We start from the raw sequence: 11,910 nt of genomic DNA on the forward strand, positions 1-11,910 counted from the left end.
TAGCTGCGACTTTCTTGCTACTTTCTTGCGACTTAGCTGCGACTTTCTTGCGACTTAGCTGCGACTTTCTTGCTACTTTCTTGCGACTTAGCTGCGACTTTCTTGCTACTTTCTTGCGACTTAGCTGCCTGGTGCATCAGCCGGCCAGGTTGTTTTATTTGAAAACAACGTAGAGTCCTATAAACAATAGGTAGTCTGTTTTGCCTTGGCTTTACAGTATAGCTATGAAGTTTTTCGCCGTTTTCTTTTTCATTTCGGTGTGTTCTACATCGCTGGCAGTGCTTCCATCTTACTCTCCGGCAATAAGGAACAATGCAGTAATACGCGACGAGATAATCAAGGACTACTTCAATCTTGGGCTTACTGCACCTGAAACTGCATTATTTCTCGTAAGTGTACATGGTATCGGGATCTCGTTAAGACAATTGAAAAGAATACTCAGACGGTTGGGATGTACAAGACGTCGGCGTCGAAGTAATTTGAATGAGGTGGTAGAAGCAGTCGAGGAGGAACTGAAGGGGAGTGGAAGCCTTCTCGGATATCGAGCAATGCATCAGAGACTCATCAATCAGCACGGTCTTGTTACTATGGGGGAAGTCGTTCGACATGTTTTGAGAGTTTTTGATCCTGAAGGGGTGGAGCATAGGTCACAGCATAGACTACGACGACGAATTTACAGGTGTAAAGGACCAAATTACTTATGGCACATTGACGGCTACGACAAACTAAAACCGTTTGGATTCTGCATTCATGTTGCAATTGATGGCTTTAGTCGAAGGATCCTATGGCTGGAGGTTGCATCTTCGAACAACGACCCTCGTATAGTAGCTCAATATTTCTTAGACTATGCAAGACAGTTAGGAGGTACGGCAAGGATTGTACGTGGAGATAGGGGATCTGAGAACAGGAACTTAGCAGCTATTCAGCGTTTTTTTCGGCGGTCCATGAATGACGACTTTGCAGGTGATAAAAGTTTCATGTATGGGAAATCTACAGCAAACCAAAGAATTGAAGCATGGTGGGGACGTTTGAGGCAAGGATGTGCAGAATAGTGGATTACATTTTTTAAGGACTTGAGAGGTTCTGGTTTGTATCACGATGATGATATAATACACCGCGAATGCCTGAAGTTCTGTTTCATGGATGTCATACAAAGTGAACTACACAGAGCTGCACTGGAATGGAATGTTCACCGAATTCGACCGTCTAGCAATGTGGAATCTCCGTCGGGAAAGCCAGATGTACTCTACTTCGTTCCAGCATCAGCTGAGAGTCAAGATTACATGACTCCTGTTGACATCGACGAAATCGAAATCGCACAGCATACGTGTGCCGAGCAACCACAAGCGAAAGGATGTCCCTACTTTAAAGAGCTCTGCGATCTATTCATGGAGGATGAAGGTCTAGAACCAGCTACAACAGCAGAGGAAGCTCTCCAACTCTACTTAGATCTACTGGACCATATTAATGCCATACCATAGAAGAATGGTTGAATTTCATTCCTGTTCACAGGCTACCCAGCATGAGCAGTGTTTTTGGTACACTCAAAAACAAAGCTTTGTGTGCGGTTAGTTAAGGGGCTATGTTAGGTTCGCAAATATTCAGTGTGGCCAAATGTACATCGGAAGGTATTTATTGTTGGTCAGATCTAATGCCGCTATCATTTTGTAGCTGGATACCGAGCCACACAAGTAAATTAATTAAAAATGCTGATTAAAATCAACTTTATTTCTTCTCTGTTTCCAACATGTTTTCTAAATGTGGAAAGGAACTTAAACTCTTGACCTTAAGAACGGATTATTTTCATTCATAAACTACACACCTGTGGGGGAGAGAAATTGCCTGACCCACCATTCACACTCTTTACAGTACAGTGTATTGTAAAGATATCATCTGGCCTGGTAATTCGAAATCTATGAACTCAACAAGGTAGAACAGCAAAGTAAATAGCAGGTAACAAACTATTTTCCATTCCATTTTAAAAGTGTTATGTTAACACAACCTATTAGAGTACACATGAATGACATGTATAAAAAGAAAAGAATAATTAATCCCCTATTGCAATGAGCAGCATTATCCTTATCATCTCATTGCAAGTATGTCGCCCCCGCAAACCGAACCAAGAGCTTGCAAATCTCCATCTGTTGCTATCCTCACAGCTGTAAAGTCCATCTGTAGTAAGGAAAAATGAGTTTATCTTAGAGAATAGTATGGAGTCAAACTAGTCAAGTAAAATAAGCCACTTGAGGTGTAATACGAATACGTAAACTGTGAAAAAAATACATAAAATAATTGCAGGTCCTATGGGTATATTTCCCAAGATAAGAAACACAAAAAGGAAAAAATGGCAACAGATACTATAGAATAATACATGGATGTACACAGATATGGAAGTGCTCAACTCAATATATCATGTAGAGCAAACAAATAAGATCTTGAGTTTATATGGAATTTCTCTGCAAGTGTCCAACTTAATATATCAAGCAGTAAATAAGTAAGATCTTCAGTTTAATACAAGAAGAGAAATTCCATATGTATACAAGCAACACTTGCCGTATATCATGTTCAACATGTACATGCCATATATCAGGCCCAACGTTTGCCCTACATCAAGTTCATCTACTTTGGAATGTTACATATATAAGTGGGTAAAGGACTACATGCTTGTCCAATTTGGAAGCAATTAAATTAAAAAAAAAACTTTTTTTCACTCATCCAATTATTTCCAAATCAGTTACCTTGGATTCAAGGAACGATAAATAGCTACTAATATAAAAATTATTTTGTATGCAATGAAATTAACTTCACTAAACTCGTTTGGGAGTAAAATTTCTTTCAAATTATAAACGTAAAACCGAGGTTAGTCTCGCTAGTTTTAATAGTTACAAAAAAAATTTAATTGGCAGCCAGTTATGAAAAGGGTCAAAACTATTCCCAGTGAAGCACAAATAACCGTCCCATCTTGAAGTTAAATGATTAAAGGTTTCTCGAATGTAAACCAGACGTAACAAGAAGGTAAGGAAAGTGTAAAAACACAATCTGAGATATCAAATTTAAGTGCGCCACAATCTCGAGTCCAGTACAGGAAACGATTCGTAATGAATTCTTACCCTTTCGTCCTTAAACTGTTGACAAACGCCATCTTTAATCCCACGTTTTTCTTTTAAAAAAATGAAAATCTAAAGAGAATGAAGCCAAATATAAGTTTTTGTACCTTCAGCATTTCTAATTTGAACGAATGACAGGAGAAAGTGTCAAAATACCTGGTTCGGACCTCCGGAACTAGCTGTTCTTCTAGAGAATCCATGTTGTTTATCGGCAATGCAACCTAGCCTGCGTCCCACTCGACCCAGCTAGGTAGCCAGGCAGCTAAGTCGCAAGAAAGTAGCAAGAAAGTCGCAGCTAAGTCGCAAGTAAGTAGCAAGAAAGTCGCAGCTAAGTCGCAAGAAAGTAGCGAGAAAGTCCCAGCTAAGTCGCAAGAAAGTAGCAAGAAAGTCGCAGCTAAGTCGCAAGAAAGTAGCAGGAAAGTCGCTGCTAAGTCGCAAGAAAGTAGTAAGAGGTCGCAGCTAAGTCGCAAGAAAGTAGCAAGAAAGTCACAGCTAAGTCGCAAGAAAGTAGCAAGAAAGTCGCAAGAAAGTAGCAGCTAAGTTGCAAGTGAAAAAAAAGAGAGAGGAGAGTGTATGTCCCTTTGAAGCCACTGTAGAAATGCGATGAGATTTCTGTGCAGTTATTTGATTTAAAGGAGAAGTACCCAAAGCGACGCGGCAGAAATGAAGTCACAATGACCCTTGCTCACCTAATCACGTTTCAGAAATGAATTTTCATCATCAACCCCACATGTGCACTTGCGAAAACATCGATTTTCTTGGCTTTGAGTTGATAAACAGCTTATAGAAGAAAACGAAACCATTTCTAACAGAATTCGATTTGAGACGCGGTTTCTGTACGGTACTGTAACTAAACAGATTTTTTCGTTAGGCGCGAAGATACTAAGACGATAGCTTCCATTTGGCGGGAAATACGCTCGGATATTTGTCCGCGGACATCGTCTTTACCGAGATGCGAACAGTTTTCCGAGACGGTGACGCTAGAGAAAAACTATGAGCTACTAGTATGAGTTTACCAGCATATTTTTGCACCAAATGGAGGTTATTGAGTTCAGTATCCATCAGATAATTTTGCAGCGAGCGAGAAAAATGTTTTGTTGCTTGGGATTTTTTCTGATCAGTGTTCTCTGGTTCGAATTATGGACAAACAAACATGTTCATTCTCCTGTAACAACTGCAAAACGCTCTTATCTTGAATCAAATGTAAAAGCGGGGCTTATATCGAATAGGAGGTAAGGTTTGAATATTAGGGCGTATCACTTGGGGTATATCATCCGATATTCCCTAGTTTTATCAGGAGCTTATGTGATGGGCTCCTGGTTTTTTTTTTTTCAGTCATATGGTGCACTTAGAACAACCGCGCGCGAGCAAAAACATTTGGTGGATTGTCAGTTCTGATATTTTTATCTCGGACACATTTTGATCCGACGGTGAAGAAAAGACAGATCCCTACTTGTTTGGAAGGGGTAATAGTGGACTGAAGTGAACAAAGAAAACGAAAATAAACAGTACTACATTTGGTTCTCTGTCCGTTGCTATTTTTATTTTGAAAAAAATAATTATCATTGATCTATGCATTTCCACAACTTGAAATAGCAGAATAATTCCACTATTCTTTACGCAGAGGCCATTTTCTGGAACATTTTGCGGCATTCTTCGAGGTCGTCGCGATTCCTCAGTAGGAGTTGTCGGGTAGCTGTAAGATTAGCGAACTTTTCAAAAAGCTCCAAGGAACTGGAGGAAGCTGGTTTGTAATAGTGCAGAAAATCATGTCGAACACTCTGAAGCAATCGAACAAAGAAAAACAAATTAACCTAGAACGAAGGGAGAGGGAACACCAATTTCAAAAGGTCACAGGTCACAAACAGATCCTTTATTCGCAGAATGATAAACAGACAGAGAAACAGACACACAGACAGAGAAATAGACAAACGAAGACAGACAAACGAAGACAGACAAACGACGAACAGGACAACCGACAGACAGACAGACAGATAGTCAAACAGGAGAACAGACATACAGTCAGGCATAAAGATAGAGAGATAGACAAAAATGCAGGCAGATAGACAGCTAAACATACAGACACGCAAACAGATTCTCAGACAAGGCAAAAGACAGACAAACAGTCAAACAGAAGAACAGACACAGTCAGGCAGAAAGATAGAGAGATAGACAAAAATGCAGACAGATAGACAGCTAAACATACAGACCCGCAAACAGATACTCAGACAAGGCCGCAAGACAGACAAACAGTCAAACAGAAGAACAGACATACAGTCAGGCATAGAGATAGAGAGATAGACAAAAATGCAGGCAGACAGAAAGCTAAACATACAGACCCGCAAACAGATACTCAGACGAGGCAAAAGACAGTCAAAGAGAAGAACAGACATACAGTCAGGCAGACAAAAAGGCTCACGATCATACGGGGAGATAGACACACAGATACTCAGACTCAGGTACGGGGAAAGATAGACATCTAGATAGACTAACAGAAAGATGATCAGACTGATTGGCAAACAGCAGCACGATAGAGATGATTGATCAACCTACTAACTGGCGGATTGAATGACTGACGGATGGAATTGCTAACCACGAAACAACAGAAAAAAATAAGCATTCATTAAACCAAGTAAAACAGTTACTTCATTATTCACTGCGAGAACTTGCTTCAAAAAATTTACCTTCTTTTTCAATTCATGTGAATCCTAGGATAAAATAAAAGATTATGAAAAAAGAAAACTTTGCATGACAACGGGAACATTACTGGATGTGTGGCCTGTACAAGTGATTCTTAATAATTAAAGGGCGGGGTCTATTTCAACACAATATTCCTTAAATCCCTTAGAGTAATAAAGGGAAATTGTTCCTGGACCGATCACAGAGGGAAATAAAGTAAAAACCAAAGCATTCCCGAATAACTTTCGACCGTCAATTCAAAAACTGCTCGATCAAAATGTATTGATGGACAAGAGTAAAGCGTACTTGTCGCACTTACCTGACTGTTTGGGTGGCAAGAGCTCGTAAATAGAGCGCCAGTAATAACTGGTTTTGTTCAACAGGATACAGGTATTCCTCCACAGGGATGGGTAGCTAAAGGAAACAGAGAATAATATCGCACTTGCCATCGAATTGTACATTTAAAGTCATATGGCAATCTTATACAAAATGGTTACTTTAACTCTCTTCCCAAGCTTTGGTAGAAAGCTTTTACTTCGCAAAAACGGCAAGCTATAAAATAGTTGCATTTTGTAAATTTTATCGCCTTGAGTAGGGATCTTGAGGATGAACGACGGAAGTTCTATGCATTAGTGGTAGAGAATATAGAACAGAACAAGACATTAGGGTAGGAAAAAGTTGGTTATTTTAAAGCAAGAAAAAAGTGAAACCTTCTGTAGATTTTACAGCAACCATTTTATTTAATTTATCTGGTCTAAGGGTATCGACAGAGCTCGCAAGACCCCTATGTGTTCATCCCAAACAGCTGTTCTGAATTTCATGTCGTGCTTCTGAGCCAAAGGTAAAATAACAAAAGAACCAAACAGAGCATCTGCAAAGGAGACCGCGGAGTACTGGGACTGAAGGGATGCGTACCTACAGGACACAAGGTCAAGGTCGTTAGTTCACTTTTTTCGTTGTCAAAAAATTGATTGGAGAGTTGATAATAATAAAAAGTTATGTTAGAACACTGGAATTTCGTTCTTATTTCTATTTTATCTTTCGTGGAGAAATATGGAGATTAGAATTTCGCAAACCTGATTTGTCAGAGCGAAACAACCATTCTTACTACTACACGCGGCCAAATGACAAACTTCCCTCTCTAAAACGCTCCTTTTCGCGGGCCAAACAGCAGAGTGCGGGCTGTAAGTGGCATTTGCCGTCCTGATATATATTTTATTATATGAATTCGTACGATTTGGCCTTGAGTATAGATAATAATGATAATCAGATGACTTTTGTCGGGTATATAATTTATTTATGTCCCTCGTAACATCATTTGCACCCTCACTCCCCTCGGGCGCAAATGATGCTACTCGGGCCACAAACAAACTACATGCCCTCCAAAAGAGCAAGACCGCTGACCAGGATCAAACTGTTTTCAAAAGGATTTTTTTAAGTTTACACAGACCCTTTTGGCCAATCATTACAGGAACTTATTCCGGTCTCCAGAGTGGTAAAAGTATTGTTATTCCTCCAAAATGGAGGCTAGTTCTTGTCAAAGAATGTTGGTCTCACCCCTCAAAAAGCGAAATAAACTTTATGTCATGAGAAACAGGAGCAGAAATACTGGCCCTCAGCTACTTACAGGTCGTAGAAGGATGTAAGTCCTGGAAATGCAGAATTGAAATCAAGGTGAAGGAGACTTGAGGGGTTCGTGTAAATCTTCAAAAGAGATGATAAATAGTTGTGAACGCCACTCTTCAGAAAAAGATCGTTTCCTATGAAAGAAAAAAAGGATGACAGTAAATTGCCTAGAGAGACAACACTGAATAAAGTTGAACCAGGAAATGATGGAAGTCTACAAAAGTTCTTCGAACTTGACAATTTCTAATTCGCGTATGGTTGCCAAAATTACAACTCATCTCACACAAGGAAACTGCTGATTTCAAAGCCATCTCGTTTTGCTGCGGCAAATAATTATCGTTTGTTCGCCTTCTCACTTTTAGCCGAAAATAGCGTCTTTGAAACCTATTGACTAGCCCATGCATACACTCTTCCAGTCTTCTATTTCCTTATATCAGCTGTCAACCTCTAAAACTCTACAAAGCAATGGAATAAAGGCTGCTGCAACGATCGCATCGCGTGTGCAGTCCACCAAAATTCCTCAACCGTTAAAACATGAACTTACAGCTTGTGTACAATCCATTCTGCACTCAAATTTACTTCAAACATTTCTCTGTTCAAAAAAATCAGCTTACTTTGTTCAGAGTAGGCGTGACCGAAGTGAGTTGCGTGGCACTAAAACATCGTAAGAGTCACGAAGTGCTGCCAGCAAATCTAACCTCTCAAGAAAATGCACATGAGCCTGGCTATTCTTGATGCCATGGTAACGTGACGTAAACAGGAGGGCCGCCATTCCTCAAGCAAGAGAACCAGTTAAAGTGTATTGGTTTCTATGGGAACTCCAGAGCCTGAGATGGTACCGATGCTCTCGCCCCTCATTTCACTGACAGAATAAATCGACAAACAATTCAATTCACAGAAGGAATGTCATCCGAGTCTTAAATGGAACCATTTCATAATTTTGGTCTTCGGTTTGCATAAAATAAAACGGTTCCTATACATCTGCCCAACAAGTATTGATTGTTCAAGTACTACAAAATTAATCTATCAACTGTGTATTACATTCCAAGGTATTTGGGCTTTGTTTTGTTAGAACCATACTCGTTATTTCAATTCAGAGTATCGTAAAACTAAAACTATAGAAATGGCAGCGATGCAAACTGACAAGCAACATATTACGCACCCTTCCCTCTCCCCCACGAATTGCATGCTTGGTGCGGGCGGGAAAACGCGAGTGTTTCAGTCATAATAGTATACATGAAAAAATTTCTCAGTTCTGATTGGTGAAGATGAATGCAGTTTTCAGTTAATTCAATGCAGAAGAGAGTTAATTCAGTGCAGAAGAGAGTTAATTCAGTGCAAAGAAAGAAACAAACCAGATATTCTGATTGGTCAGAATGATTGGTCAAAATCAATGTCAAGGTCAATGTGAAGGTCAATGTCACTTTCAGGGTTTGAATAAATTATTTTTAAACGTGATGCGCGCGCTCTTCTTCTGCGTAGTTATGAGAAGCTGCCTCATATTTTTTCATGTATATTATTAATAGATAATCACATGATTTTCTCGTGCAAATTGGAATAAATAAGCACTTCTAAATTTTTTCAAAGACTACAAATTGCACTCGCCCTACGGGCTCATGCAATTTTGTTAGTCTTTGAAAACATTTACTCGTGCTTATTTATTCTAAATTGCACTCGAAATAATGTGATTACCTATACAAATTGATTTCCGTCTTATCTTGGCTGAAAAGATGGCGCGCAATTCTACACAGAATTTGACAGCATAGCTCAACAAAATTCAGAGCGTATTGCACACCACGGACACTTAGCCAAGAATATCTGTATCGTGAAAAGGCGGAGAGAAGCGCAAACAGCTCACATCGCCACATAATGAGCTCGTGATATCGTCATTTGTTTAAACTTTTGCATCTGCACATTTCCCCAAAGAGCCGAAAGTTACAATTCAGCATAGCACACAACTGCGAACGTTGATGAATACTCACACACTTATTGCCAGGTTGTACAGATCCACTATGGAAAGGAACATCCAGTCGGCGGGTTGAAGGGCGCCTAGCAGAAGGGCACCAGAAATCACTCAATATTACGCACCTAACGAAAGGCCATTGACCTGAGAGCGGTCCAGAAATGAGAATGAATAAAGTACACATCAACTGATTCCTCTTTTAAATGCAATAGCCAGCTACACCAGCGCAAAAATGCACTTTTGCAACTTTGGCTATCTGATCCACTGGTAGCAGTTTTCCCAAATTCCCAACAAGGGGCAGTTTTGCCATTTCGCCACCATTGCCAATTTTGCCACTTTGGCCCCTACTGGCAGTTTTACCATTTTGGCCACAAGTGGCTGTTTTCCCGTTTAGCCACTAATGGCAGTTTTGCAATTTTGGCCACTTGTAGCAGTTTTCCAATTTTAGCCACAAGTGACACTTTTGCCATTTTACCCACTAATGGCAGTTTTGCCATTTAGGCCACTAGTGGCAGTTTCCCCATTTTAGCCGCTACTGACAGTTTTGCCATTTTGGCGACTTGTGGCAGTTTTTCCATGTTAGCCACTAGTGCCAGTTTTGCCATTTTGGCCACTTGTGGCAGTTTTCCCGTTTTAGTCACTAGTGACAGTTTTGCCATTTTGGCCACTAGTAGCAGTTTTGCCATTTTAGCCACTAGTGGCAGTTTTGCCATTTTGGCCACTTGTGGCTGTTTTGCCATTTTGGCCACTACTTGTAGTTTTCCCATTGTAGTCACTAGTGGCAGTTTTTCCATTTTGGCCACTAGTGGCAGTTTTGCGATTTTGGCCACTTGTGGCAGTTTTGTCATTTAAACCATGGCTGGCAGTTTTGCCAATTTGTCCACTGCTGTCGTTTTGCCATTCTGTTCACTGGGTGGTAGTTTTGCCATTTCAGCCACTAGTGGCAGTTTTTGCCATTTTGGCGAGTAGTGGCAGTTTTGCCATTTCAGTCACTAGTGGCAGTTTTTCCATTTTGACCACTGGTGGCAGTTTTGCCATTTTAGCCATTAGCAGCAGTTTTTGTCATTTTGGCCACTACTGGCAGTTTTGCCATTTTAGCCACTTGTGGCAGTTTTATCATTAATTTCCAATTGGTGCCAGCTGATGCCAACTCGCCGTTTTTCTACGTACCTCGGGGGCACATGTTTCAGCCCGTCACATTCTCCCTTTTCTCCAGCTTTCTCAAAGAAACCATCACGGCCGTCGGTTTATATGCCACGAATCTCTCCCCGCATAGTCTCCGTCGAGGCGGGGTCACACATGCGTATCAGTCAGGGGTTCCTGACCACCTCATCAAGCTGCACGGGGACTGGCGTTCAGACGCTTATAAACTTTACCTGTCTTTGCCTGTGGCCACGCGCACCCGTGTCGCGGATGTCATGGCCACCTCGCTCTTTAATACAGTGTAGTCAAGTTATCACCCTCTTTTTATTTTTTCCTTTCTTTATCGTTTCTAATTTTCATTAGTGTTTTCTTTTCATCCCGTTTGCGCCCTTTTTTTAACATACTAATTTGGGGATTTACTATTCTACATTTACATGAAATTTTTCTGGCCCAAACGTGTGTCTCGTCGTAATCATATTGTAAGGTTTAGAGAATAATTTAGAGGTTTGATTCCAAAAATCAAATTGGTTAATTATTGTTAGTGTTATTACGCAACCACAATCTAGCACGATCAAGTTTCGTTCGTTGCACGTGGTTATCTCGCCCGTGCTAGTTGTCGCTTTCGTTAGCCTCTTCGTTGTATCCTTGTTTTTGTTTCCCTTCCCCCCGTCCCAGGAGGATTTTAATATTTTACAATTAAATGAAATTTTTCTGGCCCAAACTTGTGTCTCATCGTAATCATATTGGAATGTTTAGAGAATAATTTAGAGGTTTAATTCAAAAAATCAAATTGCCATTTTAGCCACTTGTGGCAGTTTTGCCATTTTAGCCACTTGTGGCAGTTTTATCATTTTGGCCACTAATGGAAGTTTAGCCATTTTAACCACCACTGGTAGTTTTGCAATTTTGGCCACTAGTGGCAGTTTTACCATTTTGGCCACACGTGGCTGTTTTGCCGTTTTAACCACTAGTTGCACTTTTGCTATTTTCGCTACTAGTCACGGCAGTTTTGCCAACTCCAGCACTGCTCGCAGTTTTGCCAATTTCGCCACTAGAGGCAGTTTTGCCATCCATGTTAGACACTAGTGGTAGTTTTCCCAATTTTGCCACTACCGGCAGTTTTGCCATCCATGTTAGACACTAGTGGTAGTTTTCCCAATTTTGCCACTACTGGCAGTTTTACCATTTTAGCCACTAGTGGCAGTTTTTGCCCTTTTAGCCAAAAGTGGCAATTTTTCCATTTTAGTTACTAGTGGCAATTTTACCATTTGGCCATTAGTGACAGTTTTACCATTTTGGCCACTAGTGGTAGTTTTGCAATTTCGGCCACAAGTGAGTGTTTTGCCATTTTAGCCACTAGTGGCAGATTTGCCGTTTTTGCCACAGCTGACG

At 40.5% G+C, this 11,910-nt stretch overlaps 1 protein-coding gene, 1 long non-coding RNA gene and 1 pseudogene across 2 annotated transcripts; 1 reads left to right on the forward strand and 2 right to left on the reverse strand.

The window, feature by feature from the left end:
• Positions 1-224: 224 nt before the first annotated feature.
• On the forward strand, positions 225-1,481 carry LOC148728015 (uncharacterized; annotated as a pseudogene).
• Positions 1,482-1,949: 468 nt separating this feature from the next.
• Positions 1,950-3,507, reverse strand: LOC148728016 (uncharacterized). Its single transcript, XR_015988466.1, has 2 exons — positions 3,111-3,507; positions 1,950-2,172 (listed from the first exon to the last, which is right to left on the reverse strand). It is a non-coding gene; the product is annotated as an uncharacterized LOC148728016 (long non-coding RNA).
• A 2,401-nt stretch (positions 3,508-5,908) lies between these two features.
• Positions 5,909-8,797, reverse strand: LOC148728017 (RNA polymerase II-associated protein 1-like). The gene is made up of 4 exons (XM_088724905.1): positions 8,111-8,797; positions 7,414-7,546; positions 6,106-6,200; positions 5,909-5,976 (listed from the first exon to the last, which is right to left on the reverse strand). Exons 1-4 carry the CDS (start codon positions 8,151-8,153, stop codon positions 5,909-5,911), a joined length of 339 nt encoding a protein of 112 aa, XP_088581031.1. The 5' UTR covers positions 8,154-8,797.
• Positions 8,798-11,910: the final 3,113 nt, after the last annotated feature.

The sequence above is a fragment of the Stylophora pistillata genome, chromosome 6 (assembly GCF_964205215.1).
Source record: "Stylophora pistillata chromosome 6, jaStyPist1.2, whole genome shotgun sequence".
Classification (NCBI taxonomy): Eukaryota; Metazoa; Cnidaria; class Anthozoa; order Scleractinia; family Pocilloporidae; genus Stylophora; species Stylophora pistillata.